The 25,845-nt window shown below is 40.8% G+C and overlaps 1 protein-coding gene across 1 annotated transcript in view; it reads right to left on the bottom strand.

The window, feature by feature from the left end:
• Positions 1 to 13,080: 13,080 nt before the first annotated feature.
• LOC116913800 (granzyme-like protein 1) overlaps positions 13,081 to 25,845 on the bottom strand; it is a 98,331-nt gene continuing 85,566 nt past the window's right edge. The window contains exons 2-5 of the mRNA XM_032918106.1: positions 15,327 to 15,477; positions 14,826 to 14,961; positions 14,430 to 14,690; positions 13,081 to 13,804 (exon numbers count right to left, since the gene is read on the bottom strand). Coding sequence (XP_032773997.1) covers positions 13,661 to 13,804; positions 14,430 to 14,690; positions 14,826 to 14,961; positions 15,327 to 15,477 — 692 coding nt within the window. The 3' untranslated portion in view covers positions 13,081 to 13,660. The remainder of the gene's footprint in view (positions 13,805 to 14,429; positions 14,691 to 14,825; positions 14,962 to 15,326; positions 15,478 to 25,845) is intronic.

The raw sequence follows: 25,845 nt of genomic DNA, 5'->3' as shown, positions 1-25,845 counted from the left end.
TATCCTGCTAAAGACCATATGGCTCGTTGATGCCAGCTATCGAGGGTGTGTGGTTACTTTTGATATTTACCACAACAGGAAGCTCAGATTCTCTTAACAAGAATTTTGGGTTCATTTCCTGATATCACAGAGTACAAAAGACTATCAGGCTCATTGTTTAGCTTACTTTTTAAAAAATTGTTTAATCTTCATAATGGGTGTGACTTTGAGTTTTATGGTTATATTATTACTCTGGGAGAGAGTGCAAAATACAAGCTCTTCTGGTTACAGACTAAGGAATACAGTATTTTGGGAGAAAGATTTTGTCTTTGTGTTTTTAAAAAGTGTGATTAGGCTCTGGAAACCTCACAGAGTCATATTGATCAGATTTGATAGAGGTAGACCGCCTGAAAAATTGATTCAGGAGACTCAAACAAGATATCTCGATTCTAAACTTTTGTCTTGAGAGTTGTATTTTGCAGAATGTGCATACTTGGATTCCTGGTCTCAAGGACTTTCAACTGGGTCCAGTCAGGACACATTGGCTACAGCATTTGCTTCATTCTTCCTACCCCCTTACCCCCAAGGATATCTCGACGTCCATGTACAGCTTGAAGAAGTTATGGAGGAGTCGTCGTTCCAAAAGTCCTGGACTTTTGGGGGCTGGAAGTGGTTATTCTAAAGTTGTTTTTATGAGGAACTTAAAATTGGTTGTAATTTAACAGGGAGGAATTAGCTAGATCGAATTGTACAGTCATAATCTCATTTGATAACTAAGTTAAAATCATATCTTTGTTTTGATATAGAATTTATTTGTTAAAAGAGTTTAAAAGTACAAGGTTTAGAGCCAGTCCTTCTATTGATGTCATTACAAACTTCTGAGTTGATTACACATGTGAGTTAAGGGTCAAATAGCAAACATATTGCTGACTTTGTGAGAGTACTTTCAAGATATTGTTAAGATATAAAGACAACAGTACAGATTGTCTTATATAGGTAGATGGTTTTCAAAAACATCAGAAATCCACAAAATTTGAGATTTAAAGTTATTTATCTTTTGTTGAGACATATCTGCTCCTAACAGTTCCCCTCTGGTGGATTTAACAAAGAATTTGAATATCTCTACCTCCAGATGAGGCAATATTTTGTGGCTAGACAGCCACTGGACAAAACTGCCTGTTTCATCTGCAGACTAATACTGTCTAGAAAAGGACAAATTATACAGAATAGTTGACTTATAAACTATGCCAAGACAGGGTGATCAGCCCTTCAAAATCTGCATTTCAAGAGTCTGTCAGTTGATTTTGGGCCAGAAGACTGAAGACTTGCGCTCACATTTTGCTAACAGGGGACTGTGCTAGTGGAGATTTGTCTCTACAACCTCTCAGTTCTGCAAGCTGTGTTAGGCTTCCTATGTGTGTAGATATTTGGTCATTCTCAGATTTCTGATGGAGTTGAAGTCTCATTATAGTCTCATAGCCTATCAGGCTATTTAACTCTGAATATACATATTTTATTGGATAGTTATCAGATAGTATACAAGCTAGCCAAGATATAATATAGATTTTTAAGCCTTTCTTAAGCTGGAATGTATAACTAAATGTTCTGTTTAACTGATATAGTGATGGACTGGGTGTTGAGTATATCATATGTTTTATAAATTGTAGAATGGGAATAATTGTACTCAATTTATATATAAGTGAAAAGGCTTTATAACTGGACCAAAAAGAGGGAAATGTTGTGGTTTGCCCTGGAGTTATCTGTATTTTGATGCTAATTCCAATGCCCCAAGGACAGCTGCCTAGTCACATACTCAGGAATCAGGTGACTTCACCAAAACCTCCCCATTGAATTTGTAAAATACAGGTGAGGGGCAGGTACAAGATAGAAGGAGGCCTGTCATTGGAGGAGAAGGAAGGATGGGTGGGAGGGAAGTTTGAAGGAAGAGGAGGAGACTGGAATGAAAAGGAAGGGAGACAGGAGGGAGAGAGAAAAGCCGTGGCAGGCCAATGGAGGCTGACGTAAAGATCTCGCTCTGTGTATTTACAGGTTGTTATCAATGTTCTTAAGGGATTGATGGTACCAGGCTTTGTATGTTTAAGTGGGCAATTATATCTTATCAATTGGCTCTAAAAAAAAAAGATTTCTGAGACATCTCCACAATCGGGTTAGCTCAATTCTTGAAATTAGTTTCTCACAAATGTAGGTGAAGTGGAAAAAAAAGTGATGGTGTCTTCAACACAGTGTCAGAAAACACTTCCCAGAAGATTTTACCTCAATGATGATTGTTTCTTCTTAATCACAACTAATTTCTTAGCTCTAGCTAACCAGCATCAATTGTCCTTGTAGTCCTTTTTATTCTGGACTCTAAAGCCAGAGCCATGTGGCCAAAGCTGCTTTCTGGGGTTGGAACATGGTCCTCTTGTTCTATTACATTATCACTAGATTTCTGTTTTCCAATTCCTTCACTGCCTAAGCTTGGATCTTGCTTTGTAGATTGATCTTCAACTCAGAGATCTGCATACCTGTCTCCTGGGACTTAAAGTATGTATCACCATGCCTGGATTTTAGCTTTTCTTTACTTAGAACTTGCTCTGTCCCAGTCTGTCCTTGAACTCAGAGATCTGCTTGGCTTTATCTGCTGCAATTCAAGGTGTGTACCACTATGCCTGGATCTAAACTTAGCTGGGTAGGATCTTGCCCCAAAGTCCCACTCCTTTTAGCTATTATCTCCTAGAACATAGGATTCAGCTCCATTTCACTTCCTGGTGCCTCTTTAATACTTGAAACATATATTTCATATTTTCCTTTCTAAGCTTGCTATGCTTGTTCAAAATGCTCTTCATGAGACTTAACCAGAGAACAAAGTCTCTGCTAGGCTTTTTTGAGACTTCCTTTGTCAATGCAATTAATATGAATTTTTTTCACTTTAGCTTCAGACAGACTGTTCAAACAAGAGCAAAAACCAGCCACATTCTTCACCAAAATATCACAAAAATTAGTCTCTAGGCCACAGATTGAAATTCTTTACTGAAACCGGTTGTGCTAGGTCTGCACAATTAAACCACTCTCAGTAATGAAGTCTTCCATATTCCTCCTCGATAGCCCATTAAGCCTCATTTAAAGCAATCTACTGCTTTCCAAATCCAAAGTCCCCAAATCCCATTCTTCCAAACAAAAGCATGGTCAGGCCTATCACAGCAATCCCCCAGTCCCTGGTACCAACTTCTGTCTTAGTTAGGGTCTTAGTGCTGTGAACAGACACCATGACCAATGTAAGTTTTATAAAGGACAACATTTAATTGGGGCTGGCTTACAGGTTCAGAGGTTGTCCATTATCATCAAGACAGGAGCATGGCAGCATCCAGGCAGGCATGGTACAGGAGGAGTTGGGAGTTCTACATCTTAATCTGAAGGCTGCTAGCAAAATACTGACTTTCAGGCAGTTAGAAGAGGGTCTTAAAGCCCACACCTACAGTGACACTCCAAAGAGTCCATACCTCTAAATAGTGCCACTCCCTTGGCCAAGCATATTCAAACCATGACACCACCTTTACCTGGAACACTTGTGGTTTGAAACATGGTATTGACAATTGATTTTCTTCTTAAAGGTAAAATGATTAATTAAATACACTAGAGTCAATTGGCAAGTTTGATCCCATTGTCCTATTCTGGCAGACATTTTGCTTCATATTTTGTTTATGTTATGGAAACTAACTTGATTAGGTGGTTCTAGTGTCCTCAGCTTGGCCATCTTACTTATGAAATGAAAATGATGTAGCCAGCATCAGTATGGTCACTCTTTGGGAATTTCTGGCATAAAAAATGATTTAATCCTGTGACCCTTATGAAATTCAATCCCAATAATGATTTATGTGATGCTACCAACATTTAATGCTTTTGCACTAACTTCCCTTTTTAACTTAGTTTTTATCCTTTGACACCATCACACATGTATTCAATGCATTTTGGTCATTTTTACCCATGATTGTCCCCTTTAATACCTCACCAATTTCCACTGAGACATTCTTCTCTTTTCATAAGTTTTCTTGATGTCTTCTGCAAAGCCCGGCATTTAGCATAATTTTAATGTTGTGATTTCATGGTCCACTCTTAATTCTGTGAGATCCTCTGTATATTTTTTGAGCTTTTTGAGAAAGGGTTTCTCTGAGTAGCACTGCCTGTCCTTGAACATGATCTGTAGACAAGGCAGGTCATGATAACCCTGCCTCTGCTCCCCAGTGCTGAGATTAAAAGCATGAGCCACCACCAACAGCTTCTTCTCTCTTTTTTGAGATCCCTTTTCTTCTATGATGGAATAGAAACCATGCTGTGATTAAAAATAATAATAGTTAAGGAATTATATTTACCCATATTATGAAAATTGACAAGGAAATGAAAGCGAAGGCTTGAGAATGTCAATGTTGCAGCTGCTGATGAAGTACAGAGTGGCATGATTGGAAACATGGTGGGTGGGTGGTGTGTGTGAGGCACAGCTGAGGCGTGTGATCTCCTAATGATCAGAACAGGATGCTTACTTGGTTTCCAATTGCCATTAAATACCCATTGTCTGCAAAGGAAAGACTAAGCATCACTAATAATCTATGTTTCATTTACTAAGTCTCCAGGAGCACATACAAATCTGATGGTGTCAATTCAACTGTCTGCAAAAGGAAGATAAATCGCTGGGAGCCTCACATGCAGTCAGTCTGGACTAAGGCATGTGTGCCAATAGCAAGAGCATCAAATATTCATTTTTTAGGACACTGGAACATGTCATATACACAGCTCATGCTTAAGAGTCACACAATATTACAAAACAAGAGTTACACAAAATATCATAAAATATTGCATGATTTCAGGGAGCTTGTAATTTTATGTTGGGCTGTATTTATAGCAATTCTGGGCCTCATGTATCCCCCCAGCCAACAGTTAGGAACTCTGAACTTCTATAAAAATTGAATGGCTTCCATCATTTACCTCTTTTTAAATATTTTTAAATTAAAAATAATTTTTAAACAATATATACTCTGATCATTGTTTTCTTTCTCTGTCTCCCCCTGATGCATTCACTTTCCCTACCCATAAACTTTACTATTAAGAAAATATTGTACATGAATAAAAACACACATGAAAATTAACCAGACCCCCAAGTCTGTATTATTCCAAGTATTTGTTTACAGTTAGAATTGGCATTGAGAATGGAAACTGTGAAGCTTCACATCAAATTTTACACTATACAGAATATACTTTTTTGTGCTTTTCTACCACAAAGTTTAAAAAAAGGATCCATGATAGATTTAGAACAAAAATATCAATAAATGCACCAGTAAAGCTGGCCTGGGAGGCCTGAGGGAAGACAGCAGCAAAATTAATATACAGAATTATTGCAATGCATATCAAAATTCCCATCACATATTTCACTGACAGCAAAATAACAAAAAAAAAAAAAAAACCATATGGCACCACAAAAGATCACACAGAGCAAAGCAGTCCTAAGCAATAAGAATACTGCTGAAAATACCTCACCTTAAATTTTATCACAGAACCATACTGATGAGGCATCTTGGTACTGTTGCAACAATACACAGGAGGACAAACAGAATATAACAGAGGTCCTGGACATGAAGAGGCAAAGCAGTTGTCACTTGATTGTGGACAATGAGGAATGAAACTTCAAAAAATTCAACAAATGATGCAATCAAGATTGAATATCCATCTACAGAGGAATGAAATTAGATTCTTATCCTTTACCTTGTACAAAAGTGTAGGCATAATGTTATTGTACACCGTGTAAAAAGATTATCTTGTACTATTCAATGCTGATTTCTTTGGCCTCATTTCTGGTTGAAATTCTCTTCTGAGAATCTCCTGTCTCAACGCTGTGTAAACATTGCTCCACAATTATTGATTGGTCAATTAATCTAGCTTATCATCTAATGACTGAACATAGAAGAGAATAGCACTGTATTTCCTCCCAACTAGGGGAGTTGGAGAGAGGCACTGGGGAGGTTTTCTCCACCAGGAGAGAGTTCAGGATACAGCGTAGGAAACACATGGGGCCCTGTGAGCCAGAACAGTGCTGAAATGCAAGAGGTAGACAGATTAGTTTTAAAAATTAAAATAGATTAATACTGTTCAGTTGTTGTGCCTTAAGCCTTGTTTAATAAGTCTAATAATCTCTTTCTCAATTATTTGAGAGCTAGCCAGTTTAACAAAAATGGAATTTTAAAATTTAAAAGTCAAAAATCATTTCAAATGTAATACCGGTATTAGTTTAAAACAGTATCCAAATTCACAAACTCAGAAATGAAAAGGGAGACATAACAACAGAAACTGAGGAAATACAAAAAAATTATCAGATCCTACTACAAAACCTATACTCAACAAAACTGGAAAATATGGATGAAACGGACAATTTTTTAGACAATAACAGGTAGCAAAGTTAAATCAAAATCAGATAAACCATCTAAACAATTCCATAAACCCTAAAGAAATAGAAACAGTTGAGACACCACCTGGACCTGAAGGGACCGGATCAACAGTTCTCTGCACCCAAATCCCGTGGGAGGGAGAGCTAAACCTTCAGAGGGGCAGACACGCCTGGGAAGCCAGAAGAGACTACACTCTGCCCACATTTCTGACTCCAGAGGAGAACACCTAATGCCATCTGGGACCCCGACTCCCGGAAAAGGCAGCTCAAGCCTTCCTGGTTGCCACCCTCATGGAGAGCTCAAAAGCAACCTCCCACAAGCAACTTGAGCCGCAGGGCCACAGGTAAGACCAACATTTATGTTCCAAGCGATTTGCCTGGTGGAATCAGGACACAGGCCCACAGGAACAGCTGAAGACCAGTAGACAGGAAAGACTACATTCCCGAAAGCAGAACACTCTGTTCCCATAACTGGCTGAAAGAAAACAGGAAAACAGGTCTTCAGCACTCCTGACACACAGGCCTATAGGATGGTCTAGCCACTGTCAGAAATAGCAGAACAAAGTAGCACCAGAGACAATCTGATGGCAAGAGGCAAGTGCAGGAAGCCAAGCAACAGAAACCAAGACTACATGGCATCATCGGAGCCCAATTCTCCCACCAAAGCAAACACTGAATATCCAAACACATTAGAAAAGCAAGATCTAGATTTAAAATCATATTTGATCATGATGCTGGAGGACTTCAAGAAACACATGAAGAACTCCCTTAGAGAAACGCAGGAAAACATAAATAAACAAGTAGAAGCCTATAGAGAGGAATCACAAAAATCCCTGAAAGAATTCCAGGAAAACACAATCAAACAGTTGAAGGAATTAAAAATGGAAATAGAAGCAATGAAGAAAGAACACAGGGAAAGAACCCTGGATATAGAAAACCAAAGGAAGAGACAAGGAGCCATAGATACAAGCATCACCAACAGAATACAAGAGATAGAAGAGAGAATCTGCGGAGCAGAAGATTCCATAGAAATCATTGACACAACTATCAAAGATAATGTAAAATGGAAAAAGCTACTGGTCCAAAACATACAGGAAATCCAGGACTCAATGAGAAGATCAAACCTAAGGATAATAGGTATAGAAGAGAGTGAAGACTCCCAGATCAAAGGACCAGTAAATATCTTCAACAAAATCATAGAAGAAAACTTCCCTAACCTAAAGAAAGAGATGCCCAGAAACATACAAAAGAAGCCAAAGAACTCCAAATAGATTGGACCAGAAAAGAAACTCCTCCTGTCACATAATAGTCAAAACACCAAATGCACAAAACAAAGAAAGAATATTAAAAGCAATAAGGGAAAAAGGTCAAGTAACATATACAGGCAGACCTATCAGAATCACACCAGACTTCTCGCCAGAGACTATGAAAGCCAGAAGATCCTGAAAAGATGTCATACAGACCCTAGGAGAACACAAATGCCATCCCAGGTTACTGTATCCTGCAAAACTCTCAATTAACATAGATGGAGAAACCAAGATATTTCATGACAAAACCAAATTTACACAATATCTTTCTAAAGATCCAGCACTACAAAGGATAATAAATGGTAAAGCCCAACATAAGGAGGCAGGCTACACCCTAGAAAAAGCAAGAAACTAATCATCTTGGCAACAAAACAAAGAGAAGAAAAGCACACAAACATAATCTCACATCCAAATATGAATATAACAGGAAGAAATAATCACTATTCCTTAATATCTCTCAACATCAATGGTCTCAACTCCCCAATAAAAAGACATAGATTAACAAACTGGATACACAATGAGGACCCTGTATTCTATGCCTACAGGAAACACACCTCAGAGACAAAGACAGACACTACCTCACAGTGAAAGGCTGGAAAACATCTTTCCAAGCAGATAGTCAGAAAAAGCAAGCTGGAGTAGCAATTCTAATATTGAATAAAATCGATTTTCAACCAAAAGTCATCAAAAAAGATAAGGAAGGACACTTCATATTCATCAAAGGAAAAATCCACCAAGATGAACTCTCAATCCTAAATATCTATGCTCCAAATACAAGGCCACCTATATACATAAAAGAAACCTTACTAAAGCTCAAAACACACATTGCACCTCATACAATAATAGTAGGAGATTTCAACACCCCACTCTTATCAATGGTCAGGTCATGGAAACAGAAATAAAACAGAGACATGGACAGACGAAGAAAAGTCATGAACCAAATGGACTTAACAGATATTTATAGAACATTCTATCCTAAAACAAAAGGATATACCTTCTTCTCACCACCTCATGGTACTTTCTCCAAAATTGACCATATAATTGGTCATAAAACAGACCTCAACAGATACAGAAAGATAGAAATAATCCCATGCGTCCAATTAGACCACCACGGGTAAAGCTGGTCTTCAATAACAATAAGGGAAGAACGCTCACATATACATGGAAGTTGAACAATGCTCTACTCAGTGATAAAAGACCTGAAAGAATAGGAATTCAAGGCCCATACCTAAACATAGTAAAAGCCATGTACAGCAAACCAGTCCCTAACATTAAACTAAGTGGAGAGAAACTTGAAGCAATCCCACTAAAATCAGGGACTACACAAGGCTGCCCACTCTCTCCCTACTTATTCAATATAGTTCTTGAAGTTCTACCCAGAGCAATCAGACAACAAAAGGAGATCAAGGGGATACAGATTGGAAAAGGAGAAGTCAAAATATCACTATTTGCAGATGATCTGATAGTATATTTAAGTGATCCCAAAAGTTCCACCAGAGAACTACTAAAGCTGATAAACAACTTCAGCAAAGTGACTGGGTATAAAATTAACTCAAATAAATCAGTAGCCTTCCTCTACACAAAAGAGAAACAAGCCGAGAAAGAAATTATGGAAATGATACCCTTCATAATAGTCCCAAATAATATAAAATACCTCGGTGTGACTTTAACAAAAGAAGTAAAAGATCTGTATGATAAAAACTTCAAGCCCCTGAAGAAAGAACTTGAAGAAGACTTCAGAAGATGGGACGATCTCCCATGCTCATGGATTGGAAGGATGAACATAGTAAAAATGGCCATTTTACCAAAAGCGATCTACAGATTCAGTGCAATCCCTATCAAAATATCAATCCAATTCTTCAGAGAGTTAGACAGAACAACTTGCAATCTGGAATAACAAAAAAACCAAGGATGGTGAAAACTATCCTCAACAATGAAAGCACTTCTGGGGGAATCATCATCCCTGACCTCAAGTTTTAATACAGAGTATAATAGTGATAAAAACTGTATGGTATTGGTACAGAGACAGACAGATAGACCAATGGAATAGAATTGAAGACCCAGAAATGGACCCACACACCTATGGTCACTTGATTTTTGACAAAGGAGCCAAAACCATCCAATGAAAGAAAGATAGCATTTTCAGCAAATGGTGCTGGTTCAACTGGAGGTCAGCATTTAGAAGAATGCAGATCGATCCATGCTTATCACCCTGTACAAAGCTTAAGTCCAAGTGGATCAAGGACCTCCACATCACACCAGATACACGCACACTAATAGAAGAAAAAGTGGGGAAGCATCTCGAACACATGGGCACTGGAGAAAATTCCCTGAACAAAACACCAATGGCTTATACTCTAAGATCAAGAATAGACAAATGGGACCTCATAATACTGCAAAGCCTCTGTAAGGCAAAGGACACTGTTGTTAGGACAAAACGGCAACCAACAGATTGGGAAAAGATCTTTACCAATCCTACAACAGATAGAGGGCCTATATCCAAAATATACAAAGAACTCAAGATGTTAGACTGCAGGGAGATAAATAACCCTATTAAAAAATGGAGTTCAGAGCTAAACAAAGAATTCACATCTGAGGAATGCCGAATGTCTGAGAAACACCTAAAGAAATGTTCACCATCTTTAGTCATCAGGCAAATGCAAATCAAAACAACCCTGAGATTGCACCTCACACCAGTGAGAATGGCTAAGATCAAAAACTCAGGTGACAGCAGATGCTGGCGAGGATGTGGAGAAAGAGGAACACTCCTCCATTGTTGGTGGGATTGCAGACTGGTACAACCATTCTGGAAATCAGTCTGGAGGTTCCTCAGAAAATTGGACATTGAACTGCCTGAGAATCCAGCTATACCTCTCTTGGGCATATACCTAAAAGATACCCCAACATATAAAAAAGACACGTGTTCCACTATGTTCATCGCAGCCTTATTTATAATAGCCAGAAGCTGGAAAGAACCCAGATGCCCTTCAACAGAGGAATGGATACAGAAAATGTGGTACATCTACACAATGGAATATTACTCAGCTATCAAAAACAATGACTTTATGAAATTCGTAGGCAAATGGTTGGAACTGGAAAATATCATCCTGAGTGAGCTAACCCAATCACAGAAAGACATACATGGTATGCAACTCATTGATAAGTGGCTATTAGCCCAAATGCTTGAATTACCCTAGATGCCTAGAACAAATGAAACTCAAAGAGGGATGATCAAAATGAATGTTTCCTCCTTCTTTAAAAGGGAAAAAGAATACCCTTGGTGTAGAGGGTCGCATTCGCCTCTGTGTTTGCTGTATTCTGGCTGTGTCTCTCAGGAGCAATCTACATCCGTTTCCTGTCAGCCTGCACTTCTTTGCTTCATCAATCTTGTCTAATTGGATGGCGGTATATGTATGGGCCACATGTGGGGCAGGCTCTGAATGGGTGTTCCTTTTGTGTCTGTTTTAATCTTTGCCTCTGTATTCCCTGCCAAGGGTATTCTTGTTCCCCTTTGAGTGTGTCTGGTTTGATGGAGGTCCTTGATCCACTTGGACTTAAGCTTTGTACAGGGTGATAAGCATGGATCCATCTGCATTCTTCTAAATGTTGACCTCCAGTTGAACCAGCACCATTTGCTGAAAATGCTATCTTTTTTCCATTGGATGGATTTGGCTCCTTTGTCAAAAATCAAGTGACCATAGGTGTGTGGGTTCATTTCTGGGTCTTCAATTCTGTTCCATTGATCTATCTGTCTGTCTCTGTACCAATACAATGCAGTTTTTATCACTATTGTCTGTAATACTGCTTGAGTTCAGGGATAGTGATTCCCTGAAGTCCTTTTTATTGTTGAGGATAGTTTTAGCTATCCTGGGTTTTTGTTATTCCAGATGAATTTAAAAATTGTTCTGTCTAACTCTTTGAAGAATTGGATTGGTATTTTGATGGGGATTGCATTGAATCTGTAGATCGCTTTTGGTAAAATGACCATTTTTACTATATTAATCCTGCCAATCCATGAGCATGGGAGATCTTTCCATCTTCTGAGGTCTTCTTTCAATTTCTTTCTTCAGAGTCTTGAAGTTCTTGTTGTACAAATCTTTTACTTGCTTGGTTAAAGTCACACCGAGGTACTTTATATTATTTGGGTCTATTATGAAGGTGTCGCTTCCCTAATTTCTTTCTCGCTTGTTTTCTTTTGTGTAAAGGAAGGCTACTGATTTATTTGAGTTAATTTTATACCCAGCCACTTTGCTGAAGTGAATTCTGGAAATTAGTCTGGAGGTTCCTCAGATACCCCAACATATAAAAAAGACACGTGCTCTACTATGTTCATAGCACCCTTATTTATAATAGCCAGAAGCTGGAAAGAACCCAGATGCCCTTCAACAGAGGAATGGATACAAAAAATGTGGTACATCTACAGAATTGAATACTATTCAGCTATCAAAAAAAATGACTTTACTAAATTCATAGGCAAATGGATGGAACTGGAAAATATCATCCTGAGTGAGGTAACCCAATCACAGAAAAACACACATGGTATGCACTCATTGATAAGTGGCTATGAGAGCAAATTTCCAATTACCCTAGATGCACAGAACACATGAAACTCAAGAAGGATGACCAAAATGCGGATGCTTTACTCCTTCTTTAACAGGGGAACAAGAATACCATTGGCAGGGAATAGAGAAGCAAAGTTTAAAACAGAGGCAGAAGGAACGCCCATTCAGAGCCTGCCCCACATGTGGCCCATACATATCCAGCCACCAAACTAGATAAGATCGATGAAGCAAAGAAGTGCAGGCTGACAGGAAACGGATGTAGATCTCTCCTGAGAGACACAGCCAGAATATAGCAAATACATAGGCGAATGCCATCATTAAACCACTGAACTGAGAACAGGACCCCTTTAGAAGGAATCTTAGAAAGGACTGAAAGAGTTTGAAGGGGCTTGAGACCTCATAAGAAAAACAATGCTAACCAACCAGAGATTCCAGGGACTAAGCCACTACCTAAAGACTATACATGGACTGACCCTGGGTTCCAACCTCATAGGTAGCAATGAATAGCCTAGTAAGAGCACCAGTGGAGGGGGATGCCCTTGGCCCTACCAAGACTGAACCCCCAGTGAACGTCATTGTTGGGGGTAGGATGGTATTTTGGGGGAGAATGCGGAGGGGAACACTCATTTAGAAGGAGGGAGGGGCTAGGGGGATGAATATCAATCAAAATGTAAATAAGAAATGCCCAAGTTAATAAAGATGGAGAAAAAAAAGAAAAAGAAAAAATAATACATTGTACATTTCATAACTTTTATCAGACAAATTTATGTACTCCCTTCAAAAATAAAAAGTATTTAAATTAGTGGACATGTTAATTAGTTTTCTTTAATCGTTTTATATCATTTACATAAAAGATCAGGTTGTACCTTGAAAATGAGCAATTAATATAAAATTTTAAAGGTTTCATTTGACAAGGAAATTAGCTTTATAAAACATAAAAGTCTTCTATTGGGGAAAAATAGCACAGAGAAACAAAAGGAATTCTATCTATCACTTCTTGCTCTGTTCCAAAGAACACACCAGTGACTTGGGTCAAACTGTGTGAAAATACTGTAGGTAGCTGTTCATGATGACTTGCATTAAATAACATTCTAAGGACTTTGAGGGGAAGTAGTACATGTTTGGGACAACCAAACATTCTTCTTCTCTTGTAGAGAGGGTGAATTACCAGATGTCAGCTGGGTTGTCACAGCCTTGTGGCAGAAGTATTCCATTCATCTGCCAAGGACAGGGTTGATCCCTGTGAATGGACATGAAACCAGTCTTTCCAGTCAGAAAAAAGTGCTTTATTCAGTTGCTGCCATCTGTCCTAGAGCAATCCTGGACTCAGCTATAGGGAAGGTGGTTAGTCTGGAAATGATCCATGTTGTTTCTTGTAGTTAGCTCTTTTTCATAGTTTTCTTTATCCAGGATAGGAAAGTCGAGACTTTGGTGAATGCCCGTGGAGTTGAACCATCTTTACGTCCATAGGAGACGATGCCCGCGGCCACTTTTTTACACACAAGAGGCCCTCCAGAGTCCCCCTGTGAATTGAGGGGGCACAAGGTACTAAGATATTGTTCACTGTAGTCCCAACCTCCCTCTGATGCCAAGGCTCCTCGCAGAGAAGCATGACTTGTTTTCTCTGCTTGTGGGAGGTCAGAAGGCAGGCCTGGGGCCTCTGACCTTCCCAGCTCTGACTGTGGATATGGTTAGAGCTGCACCTCCCTCCTGAGGCCAGGCCCTGCCCTTTCCCCGGGTCTGTGTACACTCTGTGAAGGTGTGTGGGACTCTTGTTCTCAGGCTGTTGTTTAAGGACATGGGGACAGTGAGTGGGCCTGTGGGAGCATGGAGGGGAAGCCCAACTACAAAGTGTGTGTTTGCTCAGAGGAGACACCTGGCCTTGTTTAGGACATACTCAGGGAGCCCAGTTCTCTAGAGCCTGGCCCTGGAGATAGGCGTTCTGTGGCAAACACCTCCTTTTATATAAGCTACCTTCAGCAAAGGTTCTTAGTCAGCTCTGGGGCCCTACTTAGTTATTGGTTCCTGCTGTTCCCAGAGAGAAAGAGCATAGCCAATGGGTAAAGGAGTCCCTTGATGTTTGGGACTCTAGGTCTCTATTCCTTTTCCCCTCCCACTGAGCCCAGAGGGAACTGAAACCAAACTTACCCCAAAGGAAGCACGTTTGATCTTTGGGTCCCCCGCACATATCTGATTGGCTTTGTCATAAGCATTTTTTAAGTAAGTCTCACACTCCTGATCCTCCTGTACTGTTAGCTCAACCTCTTGCAGTGTGTCTGACAATTTGCCCATTGGGCCCAGCTTTCCCCAACCAGCCACATAGCACACATCTCCTGGCTTCACTTTGACATTGCGTCTGGGCAGATTGAGAGGCTTCACAGCGCTAGTCCTCTTGGCCTTACTCTTCAGCTGTTGGGGAAGAAGCAAGAGTCCAGCTCATGGCCTGCTGACCTGAGACACCCTGAAGGCCAGGATGGAAGGGGGTGAATTGAGAGGGATGGGAGCAGGAGAGACAGTCTGTGAAAGGACGGGGTAATATCTCACCTTTAATAGCATGATGTCGTTGGAGTATTTCTTAGAATTATAGGCTGGGTGGGGAATGATTTTCACCACAGGGATGATTTGCTGCGTCTTCTCCCATTCTTTGATGTTGTGGGCCCCCAATGTGACATTTATTTTGCTGCAAAGAGAGCAGAGTGGAGATAAGAGATGTGGAGTCAGAGAGGAGGCAGTCCAGGAGATGTGAAGGACAGGCAGCTCTGCAGGGTGGGGCTCCAGCTTCGGGGAGTTAAGGGGTAATCTGAAGCAACAGTTGCTGCATTAGAGGTGCTCAGGGGCCAGTCATCCCTAAAAACACAAATTGCATAGTTCGGCTCATAATTCAATGTGAACCTTGGTTGAAATGTGTTTGATTCCTTATCGGTGACTGGTGCGAGACTGTTTCTCCCTCATGAGACTTGCTCCCTCTCATCTCAAGCTGCTTAGGGTGAAGGCAGAGGTTCCAAGGAATCTTTCCAGGAGGGCAGGGACTTTGCTGTTCCTTACCTCCCTGAACAGTGAGCAGCAGTCAGCACAAAGTCCTCTCGTATAAGGAAACCACCACATATTGTATCCCGAGAATCCTCATTCTTGTACTGAAGATAGGCCATGTAGGGTCGAGAGTGGGGCTTGGCTTCATGTCCCCCGATGATCTCCCCTGAAGGGAAAGCCAACCTTTTTGTGGGCACCTGCTAGTCCGTCCACCAGATGAGTTTTGTGTGGTGGCTCCAGACTTTCTAGGCATTTGGGAGCCAGGGAGGCCTGGCATTGAAAGGGACTTGGGAAGAGTGCCCTCATGTTCCCCTTCCTAAAAAGGAGAGAAAAATAGGTCTTGGTCTATCAATCTTCCGTCCACACAGTTAGAGGTAAGCATACTATTCTGGACAAAGAAGTCCTAAGGATTCAGATTGTCTATCTTCTGACTTCTGGTCCCAGAGAGATACTAAGGCCTCCTCTCTCTCACTCCCAGCCCTGTCATGCCTGGAATACTGCTGCTTTCTAGGGACCAAGGCTTCAGTTTACACTTTGAGGCATCTTATTTCTTCAGGCCTCCTCACTCACTTTCATTCCTAGATGCAGGTGTTGGCATTCCAAAGAGCAGAGTGCCAAGTGGCTCATACTTGAACACTGGGGAACCACCAAAAGCCTGTGAAGCACTGAGTTAGAGGAAGGGATCAAGTGGCTTGGGTCAAGCAAATTCACTTCTTCTGAAGACAGCAATTCCATTTACTAGGGGGTCACCAGTACCTTAGCTTCTTTGATGAGTTTGTGGTGAGGGGAAGGCCTGTATCATCACAGATGCAGAAGCCAGGCCCATTCTATGTGCTCCAGGAGAACATGGTTTCTGTTTTGCAGGTTCCTATCCTTTACCAAGTATTTCTAGGGAAATCCACTTTCCAGATGATAAGGGTATGGCTCAGGGAGGGGATATCAATCAGCGGCTCTTCCCGAGAAAGACCTTTACCCTCCTACTACCGGTGACAGTGGGGTTAGACCACTAAAGGGATGTGCTGCTCTCACCTGCCTCTGTCGTGGGGGCCAGAGAGACGGTCAGCAGGAGCAAGAGGAGCTTCATCTTCCCTGGAAGGCTACCTAGGTCCCAGCGTCGAGAGTGTTGTTCTTGCTCTCTTTTCACCTCTTGAAGAGGAAGATGGCAGAGTGGGCTCTGTGGCCTTACCCTCTCTCTGCTTGTATAATGCGTCATCACATGCTTTCTATGAAAACGTCTGCCCTACTGCTGCTGCCTAATGACATTTTCCGAGTGCATGTGTGAGAATCATGAAGTAACCACAGCAGAACCCACAGCTAATGACTCAGAGAACCACCACTTACAGCCCATTGCAGGACCACAAAAGCATAGGGTGTGGTTCATAGCATGTGGTATTAGGGTCCCAGAAACCCGAGTTCCCAGTGGTGGACCATCTGTTTTTGATGCTACCCTGCTGAGACCATCAGGACAGATGTGCCTTTGGGCTCATCTCTCATCCCAGGATCAAGCATGACCATCTAGAGAGGGTAATCACGAGCATCCATTACCAGTGTACAGTTTTGGGAGAGACATGGAAGAGTGTTGGACAAGGCAGGAAAAGACAGGACTACCAAGCACCTGTCAACCTATTTAGCACCATGGCTTCAAATGTTCCATGTGGCAAAGCCCTTTCTTATGAAAAGCTTGCATCTGACCTTTACTGACAAAGAAAAAGAGAGATGACTGCAGGCTCTGAGAGGGGAATCACTGGCTGATTATTGTATCACCCAGTCATTCCTACTTCTTTGGGAAAGATTACATTTGTCTGATGCAAACCTGGGAACTAAGGATGGGAATAATCTGGTTCCCCAAAGGACAATCAAATCACTAAATTGCTGACATAATGCAACATATGAAAAGCCAGGCTGTTAAAACTCAACAATAGCTATTCAAGTGTGTGTGTGTGTGTGTGTGTGTGTGTGTGTGTGTGTGTGTGTGTGTGTGTGTACAGAGGTGAACCTTGGGGATCGTTCTCACATTCTGTCTGCCTTGTTTTTTTTTTAGGCATGGTCTCTCACTTAGCTTGATGATTATGCTAAACTGGCTGGCCAGAGAACCTCAGGTATCTGCCTCTTTCTCTCAGAGCTTGGATTGTAAGTGTTGTCAGCACACACAGCTTTATCACATAGGCTCTGGGAATGGACTTCAGGTCCTCTTGTTTACATGGAAAACACTTTACAGACCCAGTTGCTTTCCCAACTTCCTCTTAGTGTCTAGAGAATTCTTCCCCAACTTCTTCTTAGTGTCTTGAGAATTCTATGTGGCTATTCTTACTTAATGTGCAGAGAAAGAAATATATTTATTTAGTATAAATGATTCACTTTATATCCATATCAGTAGATATTCATTATTTATTACAAGTCAGCCTGTAATAACAAAGAAACCAAATCAAAATATCACCTCATGATACACAAGTGAATGAATGTATTCCAATGTTAAAGAAAGGAATGATTGGCTCATAAGATACCACAAAACATGTCTAGGAAGTCCATCCTTTCAGCTCACCTGTATCACAATCGACAATGGTTTTGAGTCATACAATGAACAGTGTCAATAATCTCATCTTTACCTGTGCATCAGGTCACAAAGTCTGCAGAGCCACACCACCATTAAATTTATAATTTATTCCCTTAGCTTTATTGGCCATTATTGCTAATGAATGAAATAAGTCTTGCAAAGACAAGGGTGCTTTAAGTTGATATTTCTTAAAAGAAAAATTATATAATCAGATTTTAGTGAAGAAAATGTTCCCTCATGCAATGAGTTTCTAGCAGAAAAAAAAATAATTTCTGAACACATCCCACGCTTTGGACTCAGGATTTGGAGAACTCAAGCTGGAACCAACTTGAGCCTCTCTTTGAGGACTAACTCTCAAAATATCTAATAGTACTATGCCACAGCAAAAGACAACTTGATATAAAACCACAACAATGACCAGCACAGCAATAAATACCCAAGAGTGTAATAGTGGCCCCTACACACTGGAGGTAACCAACAGCTTTCTGATGAGACTTATGGTCCACTTTGTAGGAGAGAATTCATGTGTGAGACTAGAAACCTTGTCAACTACCTGTGGCTATGAGGTCATGGACCCAAGTACAAGAGAACTTGCAATTGACACTTTCCTAAAACAGTGTGATCACCAACTATGTTCTACCTCACTTCTGATCAAAGAAGTCTTGTTTGCAGCAGACAGAGACCATTACAGTCATCCATACACCTGTCAAAATGCAGAGAACAACAGACCGTGGAGAGCCCACCCCAGTGGATACATCCACAGCACAATTCCTATACACAAGGTTCCAGAAACATCACAGAAAAGGGAGCAGAAAGATTGTAAGGAGCAGAGGAGTGGGATATCTGCTGAAGGACACAGCAGGGCTACTGCATTCATGAAGTCTAAACAGCACAGTTGCCTAACACAAGATTTGCACAATGACAACAACAACTGACATTCCAGTGTGGGTGGGGGCACAAGACCCCACCCCTAGATAAAGAATTAGAGTGAATTAATGGCTAATAAGTGAGGGAGAATCAATCATCTATGGGAATAAACCTCCTGATAGGTTATCTACAAGCAACACTAAGTAGACTCTCAGGATCTATTTACATAGGTGTGTGTGTGTGTGTATGTGTGTGTGTGTGTGTGTGCGTGTGTGTTATAACTAAAGAAGTCTTAAATTTGAGAGGGAGTCAAGTGGATATGGGAGGAGTTGTAGGAGGGAGAGTGTGGGTCACAAACTATGTAAACACAGTACTTGAATATTTAAGCATATTCTGCAATGTTGACTCATTGATCATGAGTTGCTTTAGTTTATATTTACCTTGTATTTATTACTCCATTGATCTTAACAAGTAACTTTGCTTGTCATAATAAGCTTTGTTGACACTTATTTACTCTTATGACTTGAAAAATACACATTCCATTCTTCCTTACCTTTTATGGATTCTGCTGAGAGGTCTGAATTATCATGATGGGTTTGTCTTTGTAAATGAGTTCCTGGTTTTCTCCTTCAGCTTTAGTGTCTTTTGTTTGTAGTGTTCACATTTAACTAAAATGTGTTGTGGAGAGAGTATTCTCTGTTCATTTTTCCCTGGGTTTCTAAATGCATCCTGTGCTTAGATGTCCTCTTCGTTACATGGATTTGGAAAATTTTGTTTTGTAATTTTATGGAATACGTCTTCTACGCCTTTAAGGTTTTCTTTTAATCTCAGCTTGTTCTAGCCTATGGATTCTTAGGTTTTGTTTCTTGATCACATCATAGAATTTTTAACAAATTATGATCATGCCTCATTTTTTATTGTGTCTGAATATCACACGCATCAGGTTCGTCTCCCAACTTATATATTTTGTCTTCCTGAGCTAGTCTACTGGTGATGCATTAACATCCTTAAAAAGAAGATTTCTTTTATTTTTAATTACTTTCAAATGCAAGCATTTTGTGTATCCGTGTGTGTACGTGATGCGGTGCCCGTGGAAGACAGGGCATTGGAGCCCCTCGATCTGGAGTTGCAGGCAGTTGTGAATTATATGATATGAGTACTGGGAAATGGATTTAATACTCTATAAGAGAAGTAAGTATTCTTAACTGCTGAGCCACATCTCCAGCATGAGTCTCCCTGATTGTTTCCTCTGCTCCAATTTACTGTTAAATCTCATTAGTGAAGCTTTCATCTTGGTTATTGTTCTTTGCAGTGTTGAAACATTGACCTGTATATGAATAGTTTTTACTTTTCCACATGCCCCTACTGACTCCCTTTAGTTCCTTCCCAAAGTTTCCCTCAGCTACAAATACTTTTTAAGAAACTAAAAACCTTTGTGAACTTTATAATGTCGAAGATCCCTTAAAAGTATTTCATGTAAAGTGTATCCTGCATGACTAACAGGGTCATTTTTTTAATCCTTCTTTGTTTCCTTTGTAACTTGTGTTAAAAACTGGAGCTTTTGGATTTTGCTCATGAGTTCTTTTCTTAAAGGTGGTCTGTTGTTACAAATGGGAAGATGGAACTCACATCTTAACCTTCTAGAACAATGAGCTTTTCCCATCATCTCTCTCACAGTCTCATGCTATGAACGGTCTGACAACATCTTCTTAGGATGTGGCAAATAGTTTGGTCTGAGGCAGAAGAGATGAATGCTGCTGAGTCACTTACAAGAAACAAGGGTTTGTAACTGCAAAGCTTGTGGCTTTTACTCTATCATGTTGACTCGTGCCTAATAATTCTTGTGTCTTATCATTTATCATCCAATCTTCATGAAATGGCCTGGTTATAAGGAACTCTTATATTTAGTTTCTCTGTTTCTGACCAAATAATTCACAAGAGAGCTATGAAATACACATGATCATAGTAGAGAACCTGAGTCAAGTATACTCTATGAGAAACTATGTATTGCACAAAACTGTCTCTGGGAACTGTGCATGCACTGCACAGTAGCATTGCTTTACCTTGACACTGGTAATGCTTGACAATTAGTGACAACATTGTTCTGACCATATTTTTGCTGTGAATCACTTATTAGAACCTCTGATATGTCCAGAACCTCTACAGATTTTGAATGTTTTCCCATTTTAAGTTTATAAGTGTGGAAGGATGAGGATCGGTTGCTAGGCTGTGTCAATCTAACAAAGCACTGAATATTTCCTAAGGGGTTTAAGAAATCCTGCATTTAATTCACTTTGGTGTGATATACTAAAGATCTGACTCTATAGCTAAGAGTAGTATAACAGCTACACAAATTGCTCAATAAGTCTTGGGACAGAGTGAGGACAGGTCATGATGGTGTCAAATGTTAGTGCATGCCTTTAACTTAGTTCCTTTCTATACATAAATGTCACCTCTGACCCAACCTAGTCTTCACAGAGGACAGGAGGATAGGTGTTTTCATTTCCCCATTGAGGTTATAAGAGTTAAGAAGGAGACAGAAAGCCCTCTCTCAACATGATGCTCAGCCTGGTGTCTGTCAGGTGTCTCTGAAAAGTGTTTTGCTGTCTCTCAATTCCCAGGCCATTTATATGAAGAGAAAGATGAAGTGGAGCAGCACACTTCATAGATATCTGAAACAATTTGTGGGTGGGTGTGTGGACACACGTACACAGGCATGTGTAAAGGTCAAAAACTGATGTTGGTATGTCTTCATTGACATTGCTCTCCAGCCTTCTTGTGGAGAGCATTTCCTCACTGAACATAAAGCTTGCTGTTTTAGCCTGACTGGCTGGTCAATGAGGCCCCGGGATCTAACTGACTCTGTCTCCCAGGGTTAGGCTTATAGATTTCTGAGGCAATTCAGACACCTGTAAAGTTTTAAAGATTTTTTTTTCAAATACAGAGTTTCACTGTCTGGTCTAGTGCTTGCTCTGTGACCCAGGCTGCCCTTGAACTCATAGATAGCTGCCGCTCTCTGTCTCTAGAGTTCTGGGATTAAAGGAGTACACCACCACTCAGCTTTTAGGTGGGTACTATGGATCCAAACTCATGTCTAACAAGCATATTAGTCACTGAGCCATCTCCCTAGCCCAGAATAATTTGAGGCTGATATTTGGTACCAGAGTTCGTTTAAATCACATCTTATACAAATACAGTGAGACAGAAGTGTGAGAAGAAAAAAGGCAAGTGGATTGGGATTAATCTATGCCTTAAAGTGTTTTGAAGCTTGTGTGACAGTGCTGTCATCTCACTGTCTTACTCTGCATGGAGGTGATCATCTATCAAATTCTAACATCAGAGAGACTCAACTGTTTCGCGCTATCATCTCACCAGCAAGAACGCACTTGCGGACACACGAATCCTTCTGCAACAAAGCGTTTATTGCATCTTAAGGAGGGGGACCCCAAACCCCAGAATGGCGCGGCTTATATACACCCTAGCGCGGCGCATCCACACCTGATGGGTCACTTACCCATGATCTCATAGGCATGCCCCGGAGTGGGCAAAGACCTGGCATGAAGACACTCTTGCACATGCGCACACAGCTAACTTCCTGAAAGGAAGTCGGGCTGGCGCGGCGGAAGCCAGTGCCATCTTGTAATGGTGAATGCTATCCCGGCTTTCCACGTGGGGCGCAGCGGAAGCCATCGCCATCTTGTGGTGGCGAATGTTATTGCGGCTTTCCACATCTCCCCCTTTTTGTTTTACTAGTATGAGGCTTGTCTAGGTCCCTGCAGTTACGTCCTTCTGCTGTGGCTCCTGTCTTAGGTCGTTCCTCTATGTCACAGCCTTATCTGTCGTAGGGTAACCCTATCGCCACCGGGCCCCGTGTCTTAGATTGGTCTGTGCATGAGGAAAGTTGCCCGTCTCTGGATACCGCAGTGCTGTGTGACAGTAACTGCTAAACGAACTCTACAAAAGAGGCCAGCCAGAAAATGAGTTAGTGGGGAAATCATGATCACCCTATCGCGTGCAATGAGGAAACCTCAGGGATGTAGAAGGGCTGATCAAAAAATCATTGAGTCTCTCTCATCCCAGTGCAATGGATCCACAAATCCATGGGGTGCAAGAGCAGAGAACTCAGATACTGACTAATTCCTGAGCATAGATAACCAATTTCTAGGGGAGGCCCCTTGTTCAATGGCCACAAGTGCTTGAGTGATAACGACCTTGTCACATTTCTGTTGAGATATGAGTTTGCAAACCAACCATAGCATGAACACTAATCCACAGCATAGGGCTGCACCAAACAGAGACACCCCCACCCATTCTTTGAAGTACTAGGAATCCAAATCCAAAGAGGCAGTGCGAGGGCTAGAGGTAGTTTCCGAGGGATCCATCCGGGAGTCATTTCTAGGCATCAGAATTCTTCGTGTCAGTTGTTCTGGTAGCCAGAATGGGCTGTCTTCTTCCTGCGGGAAAACACAAACAGCTCCCCTGGATCTTATTAAAATAGGATCCAGGCCTTTCCATAGACCAGTCAAAACATCTTTCCATTTTACCATCTCTTTTGGTCTATCAGGCTCTGAACAGTGACGTTCGGCCGCAGTATGGCCTTGGGCATCAAGATTTAAAAAATTAAGGGTGAAGAGTGCCGTGGAAACAGCTACTCTTGGTACTGAGGGTAGAGCCTCCTCGACTCCCCCTTTTTGTTTAATTAAATAGGATTTGAGAGTGCGATGGGCACGTTCTACAATGCCCTGTCCCTGAGGATTATACGGGAGACCAGTCAGATGAGTCACATCCATCTGGTGGCAGAATTGTTGAAATTTTTGAGAAGTATAATCTGGTCCATTGTCTGTCTTAAGGAGTTTGGGTTTACCCCAAGCACTCCACGCCTCGAGGCAATGTTGAATTACATGCGAGGCCTTTTCCCCTGTTAGAGGTGTAGCAAACATGATGCCAGAGCATGTATCAATAGAAACATGCAGATACTGAAGACTTCCAAAAGAAGGGATATGAGTAACATCCATTTGCCAGACCTGTAGCGGTCGGATTCCTCGTGGATTAACCTCCACATGGGGTACAGGCAGGAATTGACAACAATTTTGACATTGGGTAACTATCTCCCTAGCTTCTTTTCTAGTCAAAGCAAATTGGCGGCGTAAAGTTTCAGCCGTCACATGAAATTGTCTGTGAAATTCTTTTGCTACATCTAATTGGGGGGACAAGGCAACTGCAATCACTCTTGTAGCTTGGTCTGCTAGGTCATTTCCGCGGGACATTGGACCAGGAAGGCCCGAGTGAGCTCTAATATGTGTTATAAATACAGGGGATCTCCTGCCGAGAAGGGTAGATTGAATTTGTTGAAAAATTTGAGCAAGTTTGCTGGAAGGCCTGATTAATCCAGCCACCTCAAGAACCCTTAACTGCATTAACCACATAGGAGGAATTTGACACAATGTTAAGCGGGCCTGGGAAGGCCTCGAGGACCTCCAACACCACTAAACATTACACAACTTGAGGTGAGGTTTCATTATACTGCTTAGATACTACCTTATTATTGACCACATAAGCACCTACACCAGTTTTTGACCCATCTGTATACACTACAACCCCATCAACAAGTGGTTCCTGAGACATCATGTGTGGGAACACAATGGCTTGGCTTAAAGCAAATTGTAGGATCAGGTGTTTTGGATAATGATTATCAATCTGTCCAGCAAAGGAAGTAACTAACACTGCCCAAGCATTTGAGGTAGCAGCTAATGTTTGAACCTGAATGGCTGTGTATGGTACTATCAAAATTTTGGGTTCTTAAATGTCCTATAAAGTAACAGTATTTAGTGTTCTTAACCACTAAGCCATATCTCCAGCACCTCACAAACTTTATTTACCTAAACATAAGCATTAATTAGAAATGCCAAATCCTGTAAATATTGTCCAGATTCAGTCGTACTAGAAATCCCTGAACTGGCAGGGCTGGGCATTGAAAGTAAGCAAATGAAGTCTTCCTCTTTTCATATCAACTCCATTACCATTTTCAAAGAGCTGGGTCTATGGTTTTGTTTAGTTGTCTGAGCCAGGGCACTGAAAGGACAGTGAGTTGTCAGACAATTCACACTGAAATCACTCACTGATTTCATGTAGAAAACTTGCCTCTAGTAAAGCATTAAGTAATTGAAATCAATTGTTAACCACAAGCTACACATTGGCTATCAGTATATGAATTGAAAGCTTGATTTTTTAACATTTTAAAAACAGTGGCTACAGCACGTAATTTAATAGTCTGTGTTGAAGCAGGGGAAACTCAAGAGAATAAACAAGTGATCCAATCATACATGTAGCCTTTTCATTAGATGAACCACCTATAAATACACTAAGCGCATTTTCTATGGGTTGCATGCACAAATTTACAGTTTCTTTTTAAAATACTTCCATGACTCTAGCCTACAATTCTGTATTAACACAACTGAAGCTTTATCTCCAATGTGGATAACAAAGAAAGACCTAAGTCCTCTGGTAAGGTGAGGTACTTAGCCAATTAACATATCCTTAGAAGCTTAAAATTAGTTTTAAATATTCTTTTCTGGAGTAGTGTAACAGCTACTCCCCAAATATTAAAGCTCATTTTGAGAGCAAAGGTTTGTAGTAAAAATTTCCATATAGACTTAAAGATTTAAAGTTCTAACTTCTTACATTGAAGAAGCAACAAAATTACATAATATAAGGCTGTTAGCCATTCTTTTGTCTTGAAATGGCAGTTGGAGTAAGCAAACTGGCTGTAATGCTCTCACAAGTTCTAAAACCTCATCAATCCTTTGTAAATCCTGTAACAATCTCTATCTGTTTGATTTTTTCTTAATTACAAATAAGTTTGAGTTAGTCAATGTAACACTGGCAATCCTTAAGTTCTCCTTGTAACACCAGAGCACAACCACAAGGTCATCTGAGTTCTGAGTATGTGACTAGGCAGCTGTTCTTGGGGCAGTGGAATTAGCATCAAAATACAGTAACTTCAGGGCAAACCACAACTTTGGAAAGCAAAACTCAACCTCCAACAATCTAGTCTCCAAAATCCAGTCTCCAAAACACCAAGTCTATCCTTCATGCTACAAAGTTTGACTGCTA

Source organism: Rattus rattus, chromosome 12, assembly GCF_011064425.1.
Source record: "Rattus rattus isolate New Zealand chromosome 12, Rrattus_CSIRO_v1, whole genome shotgun sequence".
NCBI classification, from domain to species: domain Eukaryota; kingdom Metazoa; phylum Chordata; class Mammalia; order Rodentia; family Muridae; genus Rattus; species Rattus rattus.
This window is presented reverse-complemented; position numbering and strand designations above follow the sequence as displayed.